General features: G+C 40.5%; 2 protein-coding genes across 4 annotated transcripts; one reads left to right on the top strand and one right to left on the bottom strand.

Moving 5' to 3' along the window:
• Positions 1–2266: 2266 nt before the first annotated feature.
• Positions 2267–9089, bottom strand: LOC141806397 (uncharacterized). Of its 3 annotated transcripts, none has more exons than XM_074691903.1 (5): positions 9012–9089; positions 8744–8821; positions 7260–7540; positions 4809–5042; positions 2267–4436 (listed from the first exon to the last, which is right to left on the bottom strand). In XM_074691903.1, exons 3-5 carry the CDS (start codon positions 7537–7539, stop codon positions 3418–3420), a joined length of 1533 nt encoding a protein of 510 aa, XP_074548004.1. In that variant the 5' UTR covers position 7540; positions 8744–8821; positions 9012–9089; the 3' UTR covers positions 2267–3417. The 3 variants fall into 3 exon arrangements, with proteins under 3 accessions (XP_074548004.1, XP_074548003.1, XP_074548005.1); XM_074691904.1 differs by lacking the exon at positions 8744–8821 and having other exon boundaries at positions 3905–4112; positions 4270–4436; XM_074691902.1 differs by lacking the exon at positions 8744–8821.
• nrde2 (NRDE-2, necessary for RNA interference, domain containing) lies at positions 6061–19972 on the top strand. The gene is made up of 20 exons (XM_074691901.1): positions 6061–6262; positions 9327–9414; positions 10416–10515; positions 10631–10834; positions 10954–11094; positions 11209–11474; positions 11565–11791; positions 11931–12155; positions 12258–12447; positions 12644–12777; positions 13636–13756; positions 13899–14071; positions 14174–14345; positions 14432–14652; positions 14795–15293; positions 15676–16076; positions 16182–16321; positions 16449–16590; positions 17202–17273; positions 17474–19972. Exons 2-20 carry the CDS (start codon positions 9354–9356, stop codon positions 17597–17599), a joined length of 3615 nt encoding a protein of 1204 aa, XP_074548002.1. The 5' UTR covers positions 6061–6262; positions 9327–9353; the 3' UTR covers positions 17600–19972.
• Positions 19973–20272: the final 300 nt, after the last annotated feature.

A 20272-nucleotide genomic window follows, 5' to 3' on the forward strand; every position in this document is an offset into this window, starting at 1 on the left:
AGTGTCCTAAAGGATGGATTTCCAAGATCTATACTTCACTGCTTTATTCTGATTCTTCAGGCTGTGACTCTCTGAAGTTCTTGTGTGAGTGTGATCTGGAGGTGATGTTTAATCCTGCAAACTGGGACAAGATTTGCTGCAGGGTTTTTCCTAAATGTACCTCAATCTCTATTCATGAACAGAACTTTGAATTTTTTGACCGAACCTACTACACACCTGTTCGCCTCCAGAAAATCCTCTCTGACACTTCCAATCTCTGTTATCAAGATAAATTTATCCACACTATAAAATGTGATTTTTCACATTTGTTATTCTAGCATATCATACTATGTCAATATGACAATAGATTACTGAAGTTATTGTTTCTTTTAAAATAAACTTTGTTTTTTATTAACTCTTGCCTTTGCTCCTGATGGTGAAATACCACAGCTGTCAGAGGTCTGCTGCTGCTCTTTGTTTCCTAATTTTGCTACAAACCTTAGCCCATCCAAGCTGTTTGGTGAAGCTACAGCTTCCAAGTTATTACTCAGAATGCTTTTGTGAATTGTGACTGAAAAGTTATTGTCACCATGAGTGAGGGGGGAGCGCAGTGAATGTGAGAGCCTCGATCTGTTTTGTGAGGCTACAGTTCAGCGGTCCTGAGAGCTCACAGCGCTGCAACTTAAGAAAATACATGCAAAAAGACAAAATACAAGCAAATTAAGAAAACATCTTCATCAATTTGACAACACGTTTGAAGCATTTAGAAAACGCACTGCAAAAAAACACAACACAGCACATCAGAAAAACACTCTGCAAATACACTACAACACGATGGAAGTGTTTCCACAAGACACTTAAAAGTGATGCACATGTCCAGACATGCTTGTTGTTGAGCAATAGGCTAATATCTGAATCATGCCACCACAATGTTAAATCAATCAAAAACACTTTTAATTTATTTCCCAACACAACTGATGAGAAGAAAACCATAATGGAGCTGAGCTAATGTGTTGCGTTGCGGTGTATTTGCAGCGTTTTTCTAATGTGTTGTGTCTAATGTGGTCTTTGCAGCACATTTATATTTGTAGGGTGATGTTAACTTTCAGAGCCACATTATAGATGTACTGTCTGTCTTCAATGGTCTGGGCCAGAAGTCTGTGCTTCATGGCACAAACCCAATTTTTGACTTCAATGACACAAACTGCTTGTCTGTGAAACCGATTTGAAAGGTAAAAAAAAAAATCTGAATTTACATAACCTAACAAATATAATTTAAATGAACAGAAATGAAGGGTTAAATCAACAGAAAGGTTCAGTTGGGTTGAAATAGATTAATTGTTTCAAACAACTACACAAAGAAGTGATAATTTATTTTTTAACCTAACAAAATATTGAGGCAGCGCTTTACATCATATTTTTATGTTGAAAAAACATTTAACAGTGCACTTGTTTAGGTCAAACTTTCAGGAAGGGGGTTCACTCTGTAATTCAGAAGGTCACTGGCAAACAGTTTTAGCTGACTCCCACTTTCTATTCAACCATGCTCCAGACTGTTTCTAGAACTTGGACACCTCATCTCTGTCAATGATTCTTTTTCTCTAGCTAAAAATTTTATTTTGCTGCAGTGGTCTACTCCCCAGGCCCCTACAGTCCACATGTGGGTCTCACAGATCTCTGCTCTTATTCCTCTTGAGAAATTGACTCATGACCTTAATCAAAAACAGAAAAACCAGACAAATTCTGGAGGATCTGGAAAACACTGCACTCTTTTTTTGCTGAAGATACAACTTATATCTGTATCTGTAAGATGAAAAGTCTTTCTCATTTACCTCCTGTATGTGCTATGTCTCATGTCGTCTTTTCATTTTCATTTTCATCTACTTAGTTTTCTTGTGTATACACACTGGGTAGCACTCTGTTATTTTGGGGTGGGATTTTTTTTATGTTTTGCTATGTGTTTTTTTTTTGTTCCAATGTTTGTTTGTGTTGATAAAATTGAAAAATCAATAAAAAGAGAGTATAAAAAACATGATGGTTTAGATAACAATTTGGCAACATCTAATATGTGTTGAACATCCATCTAGGCCTTCAAATAAAACAGCTGCTTTCTAAACTAAAGCTCAAATGTTTATGGTTGAGAAACATTAAACGTCTTACAACAGTTGATGTGAAATATTAATGAGCTCAAACTTTAATGGTTCTGTAAACAGCCATAGGGGAACACATCCACTGTGAACATGGAAAAACTCAAGCCAAGGCCACATCCACAGACCTGCCCACTGAAAACAGGTCTGCCCTGAGGAGTTCTGTCTGATGAAGAAGACCTGGAGGAGGAAACCACGCTCAACCAAAAACTTCAGTCTCACAGAAAAATAACCTTAAGTCCAGAGACAGCTGTGTGCTGCAGAGAGGTAAAGGGAGGTAAACACTGTCGCCACACAGGAAAAAGGTTGCTAGTTCCAATCTCTGGTTGGGCAGGGGTCTGCCTGTTCTTTCCTTTTGTGCATTGGCGCTGGGTTTCCTCTGGGGGGCCCAGTTTCTTCCCACAGTCAAAAGACACACTTGCCAGGTTAATTGGTGACTTTAAATTACTTCTGTGTGTCTGTTACCGACTCACACACACGAGCAATTCAAAGTCACCAAGTAACACCATTTAACCCAATAAAATGATTTCAAAAATTTAATATGATAATGGTGTGTGGTTTTTTTTTGAATGTTTAAAAAAGGATTCAATCACAAAAAACTATGAACTGCTCACAGCAGTGTTTTGATAAAAGGCGTTGTGAAGTTTTGAAGGGAACAATAAAATTTTAAAAAAAGCTGAACACGTCAATCACTTCACAGCTCATGAGATGTTGGGTGTGAGGTCTTGGCTGTTTTTTTTTTTTTTTTGTTTCTGCATGATTTGAATCTATTTCTACCTGGTTCTTTAATGTTAGTGTTGTTCATTAAAGTCCCTGTGAGGACTCATTAGGTTATAGTTGGTAGATGGGCACTGGTATTATGTATTATGTATCAGAGAAGCTGGCGGGGGGAGGGTCATCAGTAAAGACCAAAAGCTACCAAAAAATTAGTTAAATTATTTTTCCCTCAAATTAAAAAGTAATGTCATAGAGTTTGAAAATGTTAAATTGCACTGTTAAAGAAAATGTAAATGTTAAAACAAAAGCACTCATTCATTTATTTCATGTGTAAATTTATTTAAAAATAAGGCACAATTACTGATGTTAAATAAAAATAAGAAATAAATACCATTGAGGAAAACAAATGTTCAGTTGTCATCTAACTTGCTTATTTTTTCTACCAAATGGGACATTACAACAAGGGGAATTCACACTGGTGTCACTCTAATTCCCAAAAATGTTTATTCATTTGGCCACTGACCCCCATCTCAAAATAATTCTCTCCAGAGACCCACAGGTGACTTCAGACAGGTTATTCCCATTTCATATCTGGAGGCCCCGTGTAGTTGGACATGATGCAACAAATGCTCCACAGCTGATTGACTGAACCAGCTATAGACAGGGGAACAAGTCCATTCCAAATACAGTACTCCTTCACTCTGCGTATAGCCCTCTCTACCAAAAGACGGGCGATAGCCTGGGTCTTCAGAGAGCCCACTGTGCTGAGCTCAGCAGATTTCTTCAGTGGAGGGACAATGAGTTTGGCCCCCGCTTCAGAAAGCATATTCTGGATTAAGAAACTCTCACCCGCCATGACTCCATCTCCAGGCTCAAGTAACTGTAACAGCTGTGATCTCAGAGTTATTTCTGTGTCCGAGATGTAGCCTGTATACAGTTTTGAAACAAATGTGACTAACCCACATGGAGAGATCCCAATCAGTCCTTTAAAGGTGGTGGTGTTTTTGTAGCTGGGGAAGGTTTCTGACTGGAGTGAGAGGGAGGATGGCGTTTCACAGTTTATCTCTGTGCAGTCTATTATCACTCTAGCTTCAGGGCAGAACAGCTTGAACTTGCCAGGCATCGTAGACTGTACCTGCTCTCGTGTCATCCACAATGGTAGTGAGCCAAGAACAAGAAACAGGTAGTTTGTCCATGTTAGGATGATGCTGCTAACTGTGGGATGGCTGACCTTGAATATTGATGACAATGTTCTCTCATTGAGTCCTGCTGCAACAAGACAGAGAAACATGAAGAACTCATCAATGAGAGGGAGTTTGTGACAAGTGCTACGGGTATGAAGATCCTGGGCTGTTCGCTGTGACTTGGACCAGTACACAAGTTTTGAATCAGATGGCTTAATGGACTCCCAAAACACAGTAAATACCTCCTTTGAGATGAATCTTGTGTAAAAACGAAAGTCGTCATCTGTGACACAATACTGGTATACCAGGGGCTGCTGCACATCCACTTTCATCTGCTCGAGTTCAGTTTCCAGGAAGATCACATTGAGCTCCAACTCCCGTATTCTTTTAGAGGCTCTGTCCAGTATTCCTCAAGGGGGAGAAAAACACATACCCATCACTAATTTACCTATACATTTTGCATTATAATTCACTAAAGCAAAGTCTTTAGCACATCTGATTTTTAACTGCAGTATAGGTGTGTTTGTTGAGCAAACAAAGATAAATCACTGGCACACCATCTTCAGTTGATCATTAAAGAAAATGTTTTATTATTAAATATGTAACTTTTTGGTCAAAGGTGTCTGCCAGATGCCTGTGGGGGGCCCAACCAAAATGTTGCAGTGTTAATAATCTTGAGTTTTTCAATTGAGCAAGTGCAGATGGCGTGCTGTCAATACTTTCGACAATGTAAATAACTTCTGTATCTTTTCTGTGTGACAGGTAGTTTTGTAGTACTAACCAGGGGATGGATGGCAGACATAATCATGATCCAGGGCCACTGCAGTCCATTGCCATGTCTGTATTGTCTGCTGTACTCTGTCCTCTGAACTGTCCCCCATACTTTTGGCTGTCCCTAGCTGTCCTTCATTCTCTGTGCTGTCCCCTGGGTCAGACATCTCTGCACCATCATCCAGGCCAGAAGCACACAGATACTTTCGTGCTCGCTGGGAAACTGGCACCCGAACTTGTGAACCTAAAAAAATCAAAAACATCATCACAAATGCTTTATTTCCCTACAGGATTATGTTTCATTGTTTTCATGGGTAAATACATATTCTCTCAGAGAAATGTAATATTGGGGTTAAAGATGCTATAAGGAGGATCAGTTTTAATTGGACTGCCTTGCCACTTTCTGGCCTGGAGTCTCATGCACAATGTTGGAATTGAATGGAGATCGGATCAGAACAATTTTCTTTGTTCAAGACGACTTTTTACTGGATACAACACGCTACAGTAAGGTATTTATCAAGACAGCTATGTAGCGCTGACGTTTGAAACGTGACATCAAGCTGGCTATACGTCGTGCTAGCGGCAGCCCAGTGCTCTGACATATCTGTGGTCTAACGTGACGACAAGTAAACATTGTCAGTTTGTTTGTAGTTAAGTAGCTGTTTGTATTTAGCGCAGTTGGAGGCCCAGTGCTCTGAGACATTATTACCATCCTTTCTATGCTCACTGCTGCAGAAGTCGAGGAGCACCTATGCCTTACGCTCTTGTGCAGTCTATCATTTACACGTGCCCAGAGTCCGAACTGAACAGCCTGGAACACGATACAGACTGAACTGAAAATGGCTGAACTGGTGTCACTAAAAGATTTTCGTTCCATCCTGCTCACCAGACAGCGAGAATCCTATGAACAATGCCTGTATTTTTAATTGTAGCTGTCCTGAAAAAAATTACTGCTCACCCATTGCCAAGTTGTTGTTTCTGGACGTAATTTATTGCCTGAACATATTTTACTTTATTTTTCATTTTTTACTGTTATCTGGTGTGTGCTGCTGACCTCTTGGCCAGGTTGCCCTTGTAAATGAGATCCTGATCTCAATGGGATTTATCTGGTTAAATAAGGGTTAAATAAAAAATTAAATAAGATAAAAAATGTCTGTAATGTATAACATTAGTGAATCCTGGTTATGTCCTGTTTGGTGATTAGGAGGGCCGGCACTTAAGCTCTGCTGGAAGGATGGGCCTTTTTCAAACCGCCCCTTACACACTCTCCCTACCCACTAACACTCCGTTTGCACGTTCTCGCGGAGTGTCCGCCACATTGAGGGCCATCACAAACCGATCCGCGGGGAGGGGTAGTGGGCTATAAAACCCTCCACAAGCGAGTCTGCACGGATGCCGACTCGCTGAACACGTGCAGCGCTAAATTGTGTCCGGTGTCAGCCATGGAGGAAGCAACAGACAAATGTAAGTTCCACGCATATTTGCCTGCACAAATACTGTTAAGCTAACACAAATATTTAATGACTGTCATGCAGATGTTCACAACTTTAGATGTGCATGTTATTGATTAAGGTCTGCCTTGCATTTGTTGAGACAGTTCCTGTTTATTTGAGCGTTTAATATTTACAAAAAACAAAATAATTTATTCAAGCGAGAATGAAACATGAAAAAATCTTCAATAAATAAAATAGAAATGCAGCCAAAGAAGCGTGGGAGTAAGTTTCTTTTGTATTTTCTTGTACACTTCGTCATGGAGTCACACTCACAGCTGAATGACAATACAGCTTTGGGACAGCAACTTCACTAGATCTTAGGCGGAAACAGATAAACAAAGAAAAAAAGACAATATAACGTAGAAAATACAAAATATAGTATACTTAATAAAATGAACTTGAAGTATGCTTCTTTTTTGTAAGGGTAATGTTGAGTCCAACCCACAGTCAGCAGTTATTCTGCAGTGGTCTGTTCAAACTTGAGAGTCTATCAATAAAATGACGAGTGAGGTTACGTTAGCTCTGCTTGGTAGATGACTGGCAGGACATGGCCAGGATTTACTAACGTTACACATTACAGACATGTCTTAGAGCACCAGGAGGTGAGTAGAGCTACATATGGACGGCTACTAAACTACCAACAGTTTGCTTGTTGTCATGTTAGCCGACCTATACTGGCATCGGGCTGCCAGTAGCTGACATAGGGTTCAGCTAGTCCAATTTAAACAGATCTTCCTCAAAGCATTTTTAATATAGAGACAATACGGTTGCAGGTAGGTTGCAAATTTGCGCAAATCAGGAGAGAGTACCCATTTATCCTCTTAAAGCTTCAGGGTGTCCACAACAGTATTCAATCAAAGGAGCCATATTTGAAGACCATCACTAAGTATGAAAATGCATTTCCTGTTTACTAAAGAGCAGAGAGACAACTGTAATAGCTAGGTTTAACATTGTCATGTGAAAATTACCCCAGTCATTCCAGTAGAACCTTGAAGGCACTGCTCCATGTTTAATGCGAGTTCGTCCATTGGTTTGGGTTGACTTCAGCAGTTCTTCTGGATTAAAATGTTCACTGCACACATAGGTGCTTCCACGACTTATCGCAAAACTTGGTCCCTCATCTCTTCTGATTGCCTTCACCCAGTTGGCACGGACACTTTCATCGACAGGGAAGTCATGGAAGCTCAAATGGGGGGACTTCCTTTTGCTGTTGGTGCAACAGGGGACGCTGCACCAGGCTTGTGACATACTGTTGAGAGAGCAACAATGCTAAATCTCCATGGTAATGTTAACTTTAATATAAAATGGGGAGTCTATATTTCTATAAAAAAATCCCCAAAGAAGTCAAAATGTGTTATACATGGCTAGAAAGTAGCATATAAATAACATTTCTAGCACTCAAAAACCAATTTAAGGACATATCCAAGAATTTATATATTCATCACCCTCTTCACCTGATAACCACCACCTGCCATGCCAGTTTTAAAGCAGAGCACCATGTTAACATAACAATAGATGTGCCTGGCTTGGTTATTAAGAGATTGAACATCCATAACAACACACAGTATAAATACCTGTGGGCTGAGTAGCCCAAATTTGAGCCTTCATTAGATTAAATTGTATTATATTGTTTTAAAAAATAGAGGTATGATTTTAAGATGCCTTATCCACCAACAAATGTGGAAAAACGCACAAAGCACACTAAAAGTTACTGTGAAGGACTCAGCAAGAAAAAGAGAGATGTTTTGAAAAAAAAAAAAAAGCTTCTGAGAGAGCCAAATGAGGAGTTAGGATCTTTATCATCATCTACCCAAAGTTCTGAAAACATAAATGTTACTACTATATGTTTCATAGGGGAGGGGGTCCACTACATACATTATGTTCTGTTGAGGGAGGCTCACTTACCAGCACAAAAATGCCACCTGAAATACACTGAGTTGTATTTATGTACGATTTAATGCTGTGGATTACCTCTTAATCAAAGTTATACTCCATCATAATAGATTTACTTTTACTAAAGGTTGATTTTAAGATGCTATGGACAGAGAACATAATGTACCCGACAATAAATGCTGTGAACAGACTTGAATGTTGAGATTATGGACAGGATATTGCCTAGAAAATCCCAAAGGAGCTTATCGAACCACAATGTTCTCCATTCTTCGGACAGTTATTCGCACCCCTCACCCCGACAATTTTTGTTAGTCAAAAGCTTATGAAATGTTTTTTCTCAGTCCGAATGATTAGTGCAGCAAAAAATGCAATAGTAATTTCCTGTTTTGTGCAACAAAAATTCTATATTTGTACGACCTAGATTCTGTTCTGTTGCGAGGGTACCTCTATCAAGGTTGAGCTTGAGTTGATTACGTCACGTGAAAACACTAAAACACTCGATGGGCCCAACTGGTTAAAGCAGCAATTTACCATTTTGTGAAACGATAATCCTACTTACAAGCTCAATTCTGTTCTGTTGTACTGAAGGTGCCTCCAACATGGTCAAGCTCGAGCTGATTGTGACATTTAAAACACTCTATTGACATTAAAAGGAAAAGAATAACAAGGTGAGGCTTTGTATACACAGGGAGGTTGCTAGCATTGTTTGCATTGCTTAGCTTCCATCCACGCCTAATCAAGAAATATTCATAAAAGTAAAATTTAAAACACGGATTACATTAGCAAACCTTCTGCCTAGTCGTAGATTAGATCATTTTCTACGATACCTTTCGAAATTGAACGCTGTTTATGATGAGAACCTGGAGGTAAAAACTCGACGGAGATTAGCAGGGCATCCCCTGCAATCGGCAAACCCGGAAAAGGAAATGACGTTACGTGAATTCCCTTTATTCAAAAACGTGAAAAAAATCAGATTTAATTCAAGCTTTGGATATGCCAATATTTTTGTATAAAAACACCATCAAATGTTGGTCAACATTTTAATCATATTTTGAATAATTTTCTAAGAGAGGATTTCGTAGAAACATGAAATATAATCCTGTGTTGAAAAGTGACGTGACATTGGTGCGACTGTTTTTTACGTGACGCTCTATGGTGACGCTGGTGTCATGGCGCTGTTTCCAGCTTTTGCCGAAGAAGTGACAAACAAAGTTGAAGATTCAACCAAAGGTACAGCTTCATTCACGTTTAATGCGTTTTAATATTATTAGTAACACCCGTAAATAGTTTGCCGTCCTAATGTTTATAAGATTGACGTTGTCAATCCCGAGGCAGCGAATAATATCTGCTCTATCATCTGCATGTCGTTTACTCTCACGGACTTTCATTTGAATGATCAGGAAAGTCATTGAGATCTAATTCTGATAACCATTGGTGTGTCTTTTCAATATTCTACATGTCGACACTATTAATTGTTATTAAGTTTTACAAGTATTTGATAGCAGAAAGGGCACAGATAAACAGAAATACAACTTCAAACATTAGCGGCAGAGTTGGTAGATTTCGCTAGTACCATTTAAATGACCAGAGTGCCGGAGCACAGCAAAGGATTCATCCAATTTCTGATGGAAAATCATAAAACAGTTGTTTGATAACCATCCGCTTACATCAATGGCTTTCACTAGATGGGGCTGTTACACTTTCAGGACACAGCCTTTATATTTTTTTGTGCATTTTTCAGTAAATTTCCACAACCCATAACTACCTAGTGTTTTCCGTGAATGTACGCTTACAATCACAGCAATACTTTGTCCTTTACGGGTTTACTTTTGTTGTCATTGTGAGGTCAGTGTATAAAAGTGAGTCCATCATTTTTTCCAGTGCCTGTTAATTCTTCTATTATCTTTTCCCAAACAGATTTAATGAGTAAGTTCCACGTTATGTATTTCTGCCATGATTTTAGTCCAATATCCCTTTGTCAGGATCTTTATAGTTAGTCAAATCTTTGTTTTACCTTTGTTTACTGGCTGCCAACAATAATTTAATCAGATATTTGCCGACAGCATTCATTGTGGGGTCCCTAGATATACTGTGAGGTAATCTTGCATAATTCTCTACAACACTGTCCTGGTTTTGGTTGACACCGCCCCACTGATTATGTTTCTTGCTTAATTTCTTCTTGCTCAATAATGCTTTTCCTTTTTTGGGGGGGATTCTCTTACTTCTTTAAGAATTAGATTGGCTGACAAATAAGAGTTTTCAGACCCGCGATGCTCTCACACTCCATGATCGGTTCGTTGAGAGAACAATTGAGAGGACCAAGGAGTCAAGGTACAAACATTTTTTGAAAACATTGAATATTACACTTTGTATCATCATTTTAGTTTTTGATTTGAGCTTCACTTGAAGACACCACTAATGCTTGTTTTTGTGTCATAATCCTCAGTGTCGCTAGAGATGTAAGCTCTGGAGAGCAGGAGGGGGAAGAGGAAAGTTACGCATCATCAAAAAAGAGAAAAAAGAAGAGTGAAAAGAAAAGAAAAAAGAAGAAAAAGCACAAAAAGAAAAGTGGGAAATATTCTGACAGCAGTGGGTCTGACTCTGACACTGTTTACCCCAGTGACCTCAAAAGGGAAGAGGAGGAAGATGGGTATGGATGATGATCTTAACACCCTGCATGCCTTCACTTTTAATTTTGCACACAGTAGTTCTTAGTGCTGCCTCTATCACTACAGTTCATTTATGGTCTGTGTGTTTGCATCCATACAGTTCCAAACTTGCTCCAATAGCAAGCCGTTTCTCTTGGCTCGATGACCTTGAGACACCCACAGAGCAGCAATTCTGTGTTGACTGCAAAGCAGACCCTGCCAACTGGACATACAAGTCCTTGTACAGAGGAGATGTAGCTAGGTAAGTCCTCTTGAAGCACTTTACAAACTGCAGTTTAGAAAATTTTGACAGTTAACTTGGGTATATGGTATAATGTTATTTTAAGACAGTTTTCTCACCTTTGTTGTGCACCAGGTATAAGAGGAAAGGCAGCTCGTCCTTGGGTCTGAACTCTCAGAGACAGGGAGTCAGCTGGGAGGAGTCAGAGGCAAATAAGAAACAAAAAAATGCGGACAAGAAGAAAACAGCAGATAGATACTTTTCTTCAGTCAGTCGCCAGCAGCTGAGGTCTGAACCCCCTGTTCCTGCAATACCAACAATCCCTGAGAGCAGTGATGCCACCAGCCCCACCCCTTTCCTTCCACTGTGCAACGATGAGGGGGGAACAGGAGGACAACCAGGTTAGAGGATTTGCCACAACATATTGTAAAGTTGGAGATGGCTTTAACAAAAAACCCTCTGCTCCACAAATCATTTCTGTTTCACACCAGGTGAAAGAGGGCAGATATTGTCAGTCAATCCCCTGGGTGTGTACGACTCCTCCACGGCCCTCTGGCTGCAGGGGAAAGGGCTGCAGGACCAGACAGAGCCACAGAATCAGGACACACAGACGGAGACGAGCGAAACGCGGTTGACAGGGAGGACTGAAGATTTTAACAGACGACTCAGGGAGCAGCCAGGAGACACACAGCTTTGGATAGAATTCATCAGATACCAGGTATCAAAACTGCCTTTATTATGTTGACTACAAATTTTGAATTGATCACTTGTGTCCCGCAAGTTAAAAATGTTTACAGCCAATTCATCCTTTTTAGCAGGTGCAGACTTTACATCTCTCATGTCTCCTTATTCTAAAGGATGAGGTCAGTGCAACAGCATTTGGGGGTGAGGAGGAACAACAAGGCAGTGATGCAGCTGAGCGCCGCAAGTCTTCTTACAAAGCAGTCCTGGAAAAAAAACTAAGTATTGCAGAGCGCGCTGTTGCCACCAACCCAAGCTGTGTAGATCTGCAGCAGGAGAGACTCCGGATCTGCCAGGAGCTGTGGGAGCCCTCACTTCTGGCTAAAGAGTGGAAGAAACTGGTAAGTCATGTGTCTTTGTTAATGTTGTTAAGTTGTTAAGTGTTGCAATCGTACCTGTGGCTTGTAGTTGTTGAAATAAGATCTTTTATTTCTCTCATGAAGGTGTTCCTGCATCCAAACAGTGCCCCCCTGTGGAAAAAGTATCTTCTGTTTACACAAAGCTACTTCAGCAACTTCACTGTGTCAAAGGTCAACTCTGCTTATGGGAAGTGTCTGAGCACGCTCAGCGCTGTACGTGATGGCAGCATGCTCTCTCATCCAGCTCTGCCAGGGATTGAAGAGGACATGCTGGGTAACACACATTAACTTTATCTCCTCTTTATACCCTACAAAGGCTGCTCTTGGGTTTTATACACGACTGCTTCATCCTCTCAGTTTCATTGGTGTCCCACTTTGCTAGATCACATACAATTGTCATTTTTCACATGGAATAAATTACATTCTTGCTTTTTTGAATGCAAACATTTGTGTTGTTTGTATCTGTCCAGATATTTTTACCCAGCAGTGTCACTTCCTGCGTCAGGCTGGTCACTCTGAGAAGGCTATTTCTCTGTTTCAAGCCATGATCGACTTTACCTTCTACAAACCTGACAGTGTGCAAAAACTGTCCACCAAGCAGCAGGTAACACACACACACTAACACCAGACTGCACTTAATAATCTGGCTGAACGCTAAAACAGGATCATATGACATTTGACAATTTGTGTTTTAGAATTCTTTGCTTTCTTGTCTGGATGTGGTTGCGTACTCAATCTCATGGGGCTAAATGTTTCTCAGTGAGAAGATACTGAAAAATAAGGGACAGATTCAGCTTAGTTTTGTTTTTCTTCCCAGTAGTGGCCTCCACTTTAATTTTTGCATGTAAAAATGTCTACAACCGAAACGTTGTAACAGTAAAGTTCTTCTTTTCCTCTTTCATGAGGGCCATTTCATTTTTTTGCTCACAACACTGCAAATATCTGACAGAGTTTAGGGCTGAATGATTTTGGCAAATAATCTAATGGCAATTTTTTTGGACCTATTTTTGTGATGGAGATTTGGCATGTAGTTTTGTGGTGGGGTGTTTTTCTTCTGCATTATTCACTAAGCACAAGCAATAAACCGATCTGAAGTATGACCAGCATGACAAAGGATGCTGTCAACTTATGAACAATGCCTCCCTGCACTTTTAACTGGAAAAGAAAAAGGAACACTGTGAAATTTTACTGACCTTCAGTTGTCGGTAAGAGTTACAAACCATCCAGAATAAAGTGAACAAGGGGTATGCCTCTGTCAGCCACAACTGTTCTACTGCACAGATAACTGTAGCTCACAGTGGATTTTGCCAGAAAAACCAGCATATTGGCTTTTCCTGGTTCTAATGAAGAAGGAGCACACGTTCTAAAAATCTAAATTTGAGAACACACAACAGAGCTCCTGTAATCTGAATGAAGAGTGCATGGTCCTTTCAGTCAGATTATTTTTCTATGTGTTCCACAGGTTGAGTTCTTTGAGCCATTCTGGGACAGTGGGGAGGCAAGAGTAGGTGAGGTAGGAGCCCGAGGTTGGAAAGCATGGATGCAGCAACAAGAGCGAGGAGGGTGGTTACAACCTAATGCAGGTAAAAACCCTTCCCCTGTGGACCAGTGTGAAGTGGATTGAATGTAATGTTGAAATGAGTTTGGAAAATATTGTTTCAGTGCTAGAATCATAAAATAACTTGAATATATGATTGATGTTCCTGTTTGTGTTTGTGTCCACAGAAGAAGAGGAGGAGGAGGAAGAGGAAGAAGAGGAGGTGAAGGATCGCAGCCAGCCCAGATGGACTACTTGGATCGATGTGGAGTCTTCTCGTGAAGCAGCTCACTGGCTTCCCTGGAGGCCTGACAAAGCTAAGGGCCAATCAGAAGAGGACTGTGAAGACCCAGACAGTCAGGTACTGGTTTAAAATCAGTCTGCTCGTTTGACCGTTGGCAAGTTTCTTTGTATTGAAATGCAGAATAAAAACTCATTAGTTCCTCTTACTCTTTAACTTCAGGTGTTGTTCGATGACATCGGTCCATCCATGATTCTTCTATCTTCACCAGAACTCCAGTTCCGTCTTCTGCTCCACTTCTTATCATTTTTGGGTCTGCCTGTAGACTCTGTTCTCTCTGCTGAGCCCTGTCAGCCGGGCCTGCTCCTGGAGAACCTGTCTGTGCTCACCCAGGGTAACAATGACACCATTAAATATACAACTAGCTGGCCACAGAATCTTATCAGATATTGACAAATGTGTCTTCATTTCACATCTCAGGGAATGAGCTCAGCTATCCTCTGACATCCAGCAGCCTCCCTGACCTTGGTGTGAACTCCGTCGGTCACATGACCACTCTACAGAGAACAAGGAAGTGGGTGGGACTGGGAAAGCAGGGGGAAAAGTTTGTTACCAATGTTTTCAGCATGGTCCAGCCCGTTCTTCCTGCCCAGCACCGGGCTGTCCTGTCACTCAGTTGGATACAGTACGAAAAACTTAAGGTAACCTTTTGTTTATCTCACTCCAGCTAAATTTAGAATGTAAGAAAGTATGCTCACACTTTACATTTAAAGCGCTGAAATTAAACCTAGAAGAGTTTGAACTTTGCAGATATTAACATCCTCCTGTTTACGTGTGCCACAGGTCTTGCGTTGCCTGTGTTGCAGCAACAAAAAGCGCCTTCGTTCTCAGGGAAAGAGCAGCAAAAGGATTGCCAAGCAGCTTCTCAAAGAACCAGACAACCGCTCGTCACTAGTGCTGTGGCGGGAGTACGCACACTTGGAGTGGATGCTGGGCAACTTTGATGAGGCTTGTAAAGTCTTCTCCACAGCCTCAGCTTTAGGGGGCGCCAAAGGGCTGAGGAGCTCCTCCTTGTGTGAGCTGTGTCTGCTGTGGGCCCAGCTGGAGGTAGAGAACAAGGGAGGCTCACAAGGAGGAGGACCCTCTGATGTCACCACATCCCCAGCTGTGTGTGTGCTGACCAGGCTAGCAGAAGAAGGAGCCTCCTCACAGTCCTTTTCGTCCTCTCAGCCTCTTTCTCCAGTTTCCATTCTGAAAGCCAGGAGGTCTTATGAGCAGGCTCTAACAGCTGGCTTGACTGCCCTAAGCCAAAGCACCCTGGACCCTGAGGTCAACAGGAAAGGTTAGCCTCCAAGTCCCTCTTCATTGAGCTTTATCTATCAAAGATGAAACCATCTATCAGAGCTTTTAGCAAATTTTAACACATTTTCCTGCGCTCTTGCTTACTCTGTCTCAATCCTATCTTCTTTGGTTAGATTATGACTGCAAAGTTTTCCATCGTTTCATGTTGTTAGTATTCTCTAGTTACTTTAGCACTGTATAAAAAACAATATACACTGACTAATAATATGCAAAAATATGATACAAATAAAATACCTGTTGGATTCAGTCAGTTGATTAGCAGTCCATGCACTTTATTAATTATCCAAATATGGGCCTAATCAAAAGGTGAGGTATATGTCTATTAGTCTGTAGTAGTCACTCTCTTATCATTCCTCCACCAGGTGAAGAGGACCCGCTTGGAGAGAAGCTGAGGCTGAGGGGTCTGGTGGGCTGCTATGCTCTGTTCCAGTACCTCACGATGGGCATCAAAGCAGCTGACCTCGTCTACAGCCAGGCCAGAGAGAGGATGGAGGAGCTGCACAGCACGCTGAAACTCGGCAATGAGAAAGCTGAGCTGTCTAATGTAAACGCAAGTCAGTCGTCAGGTGATTCCAGCCACACCAACCAGCGCCTTGTTAACAGGCTGGCTTCAGAGTGTGAGGAAATAGCAGTACAGCATGCAGCGTTGCTTAGATACCACAACAACAGCAGCGTGTTTCCACTAGCAACACTGAGACTGATGCTGACCTCTGCCCTCTCCACCTGGTCTGACAGCGCCCCCTTGTGGAGAATATACACACAGGTGATCTTCAGTTCCAGGCTTTTTTAAATAACAAAATCAAGCTTTAACCTCATTGTGCAGAAAAACTTTTACCTCACTTTTACCTTGCGATCCAACCCGTTTCAGGTGGAGAACCGTTACCATAGTGCTGGACAGGCACGTCGTTTTTTTCACTCTGTAACCAGGGGCAACAGTAGGGTGCTACCACGCCTTTTTGCCATTGTTGCTGAACAACAAAGGAAGCTGCTGGTTGATGCTGCTCAGAGGTAAAAGCAGGACAGGGTGACCAGTGTTAGGGTTATACTGCTCTGGTGACCTTTCTTTCATCTCTTTTGTTTATAAACCCCAACTCTTTATTTTTATCATTAAAGGCTATTTTTGCTGTGACTACAGATCCTGTATCCATGACACTGCCTTGCCCATCCTGCCAGAAAACGGCCTTAGCAACCGCATCTGTGGACTGTTTGAGAATGCCATAGCAACAGAGCTGGGTTCTCACTGCCCTTTACTTTGGAGGATGTACATGAACTTCCTGGTGAGAAAATAATTAACTTACTGAATCTTCATTCCTGGTTTTAAAGTTAAAGAATTTTTTTTTGAAGAAGAGGTTCAGAATCTGTTTAAGATTAAGTAAGTTACAGCTTGTCACTGCAGAGTTAAAGGCTGAACTAAACCGGCTTTTCCTCTTAGATAACACAATTCTCAGAATTGTCGCTGACAGGACTGCAAAACGCAAACAGATGAGAAAGGGGGAAAAGTTGTGATTCAGAAACTGTATTGCCTGTCCATTGAAATTAAAACAATCTAAATAGCCATCTTTAAAACCAAAACTTCCTGAAAAGTTTGATTTAAAATGTGCATGTACAGACACAGAAATTAATTTTGAACAAAGAATATGTATCCTATAAATGGTAGAAAAAGACTGTCGTACCTCACTTAGCTACCATTTCTTCCATGTGTTGTTCTGCTTATTGATCTCTGACCTCAGCCTATGTTTTTCTCCTCCTCCAAATATTGACTTAGAGATAAAGAATAAGGACTGACACACCTATGCGTGTAAATTCAAAGACCAAATATTGACCAACCGCACAGCCTTTTGGTTGTGTTTTATGTACCTAATGTTTTTGTATATGTGTGCGTTTGTAGGTGTCAGAGGGGAAGGTGGATAAAGCTAAAGGCATCTTTTACAAGGCCTTACAGAATATCCCATGGGCCAAGGTGAGACTCAGACATACACGTGACACATTTAACAATATTTGAATTCTGTCAACATCCTTATTTTACTGTACTTCAATCATTCCCTTGCCCTCTGCATGCGTGTGTGTCTGTGTGTGTGTCTGTGTGTGTGTGTGCATGTGGTTGTGTCTGTCTGTAAATTTGCATCTATGCAAATGTGCAAATGGCCCATGTGTAATCAGGGTTTGTACATGGACGCAGTTCAGCTGTTCCCAGCTCACCTTCAGGAGTTTGTAGATCTGATGACAGAGAAAGAACTCCGTCTGCGACTGCCTCTAGAAGAACTGGATATACTACTGGAGGACTGAACACACACTCGCCAGAATCCAAGAACTGGAGTTACTTAGTTGACAAAAGACCAGCCCACAAATTGTCACTTTTGATGGCCTGAACAGGACAGACAAACTCTCATGCTGCAACACATACAACTGCAGTGTTAATGAATGTAGTTGCAGTCTCTAAAGCAAGGCATGAGGCCATATTTTGTACACATTGACTGTTGATTTATTTTGACAATAAACCAGTTGCACTATTTATAGACAAGTCACTGTAATCAAATACATGAATCTCACTCATATGTTTGTGCTTATTGGCTCCCTGTACATGCATACTGAGGTATCATAAAACGCGACTAAGTGATTTTTTTTTTTTTTTGCATTTTTATATTGGTATATATAAACTGGGGGAAAGCAGCTTATCATATTGACAGAAATTAAACTAAGATAAATGAGTAGCATTAACAGGATAACACTTACCTTGCAATGGTTGCAGGAGTTATGATTGTTGCATTTTAACTGCCAATGTTCAAGTGGATGTGCTTCTACAATGTCCTTACACCGCTGACATTGCAGGCAATAGTGTCATAAAGAAGTTAGACAATGCTGTATCTCTGCTCCCTGGGTTGAGACACCAACCTTACACAGACCAAAAATAGAAAAAGGAGCAAGAAAGTTTCAAGTTTTTCTTTCTTCCATTCATTTCATTGTTTTCACAGTGGCATTGTCAGATTTATTATTTCATTTATAGTTATTACCTGCCCAAAAGAATTTTATTTTAACTTTATTCTAACCTCCATATCTGTTTTATGTTCGTTTCAATAACTTCTGTTGTTGCTTGCAACAGTACTTGTCAGTTCACTTGGGATCCCCTGGAAGTTTGTACCGACCCTGTTGGATTATTCTAACCACGAAATAAACTGTACCCGGAGCGGGTGGGTTCGCTCCCTCCTTCCGTCGTCGCCGCGCTGTGGTTTGACGCATTGCAGATCCACCTCGACCAATCAGCAGGCGCCGTACAGCGTGCAGCGTATTGCGGTTCTGCGTTGTCCAATCAGAACCTGCCTTTCAAAATAAAACCGCAACTTCCTCAGTGCAGTCAGCCGCCATGATCTGAACGTATCCTTCCGCTTCGATAAGAGCCAGTGTAACATAAAATAGTCCGTCACTTAGCGATTTACTTTTGACAGGATGAAAACGTTTAACACGAGGAGACCCAATTCAATAATGATCTCTTTAGAAGCACAAACTACCTGACCCGCATCACCGATAAACAAACTACAGCTACAATTATTTTGTCCTACAAATTAAGCCCCCAAATAATCACATTTTTTCTTCTTTTCATAGAGCCAACGTATATGACAAATTAACCTCTGTGCACGGCACGTCATGTGATATTTTTGTTCTTTAAACATTTAAAATTAATAAAAGAAAAATGATATTATTTGGTCGATTGAATAAGTGAGGGAGAGAGCATAATCATATTGTCCTAAAGGCCTTCATGTTGCTGAAGCAGCCTATCTACCTCTAGCACAAGTAGAATCAGTTCATATTGTTGTCATAGGATGGATGGGATGTGTGGTTACTGTTGTGGATTGTACATTAAGTGTGTGATGTAAAATGTCAAATGACGGTGTAAAATATAATCTCTGAGGTTAAATTGTTGCTCACCTTGATCCAAAGTTTTCTTAAACTATAAATATGAACATACCTCCAATACCCACCTGATTGTTTATAACTTAACCTCAGCAGATTGTTTTTGTAATTTTGTGAATTGTTGTATTCTATATTGCAATGAAGCAGCGAAAACACTTAAGGGAAAATGGCTGCTGTTCCCTTTATTAACATGTCCTGATATGAATATAGCAGAAAATGAGTTAGTCACAATTTCAAAAATGGGTTGATGAGTTGTAATCTGCAGACCAGACCAGATGTCCACATGCTTTCATCTTGACAGCCTAAGTGTGACTTCTGAGACATGATATGAAACTAATGCTCTTTTGCTGAGGTATCCTCATTTTTTTTGCCTTCATAAAGCTATAAACATTGATATTGTTCTTAAATTTTATTAGGATGGGATATTTGATTAGTGCTCATAAACATGACCTGAACTGATATTATGCCTTTATTAGATTAATTCCAGTCTAGCCCGTGTGTGGGTGTGATTTATGATCATGTGTTTTTTAATAAAAGAGAAATTGGCCTCATTTAATTTTGAAAGGCAATGCTGAAATCAGAAACCTCAGAGAGCTTATCTTGGTCTCTGGGTAGAAAGTATCAAGACTTACAAACAGGGAGATTTGTTTTTTTTTCCCCCTCTGATGTGCTGTGAAAAAGGTCATGAAAACTTCCACAACATGTTATGATTCAAATTTAATTTTAAAATAAAAAAAAAAAGTCATGAAAATCAGAATCGGTTTTAATGCGATTTTTGTAGTGTAGGTACTTGTGAGAGAAAATATCACCAGCATACTGGCTAGGTTCTGGAGAGGTATATATTAAATTATTGTTGTAAGAGCTCACATATGTTTCCTTTTTTTCTCATGGAATTGCAGTACATCAGCCACAAAGACAACTTCAGAAACTTACATGTAACTATGTTTGCACATTACAGATGGTTTCATGTTGATGGACACCTGAAAATACCTTCTTTTTGTAGCCCACAGCACCAAGAAAGGGGTCTTTTTGCATCTGAATAAGTACATT

This window comes from Halichoeres trimaculatus, unplaced genomic scaffold (assembly GCF_033239565.1).
Source record: "Halichoeres trimaculatus isolate MK-OKI-2021-1 unplaced genomic scaffold, fHalTri1.1 fHalTri1_scaffold_17, whole genome shotgun sequence".
NCBI lineage: Eukaryota > Metazoa > Chordata > Actinopteri > Labriformes > Labridae > Halichoeres > Halichoeres trimaculatus.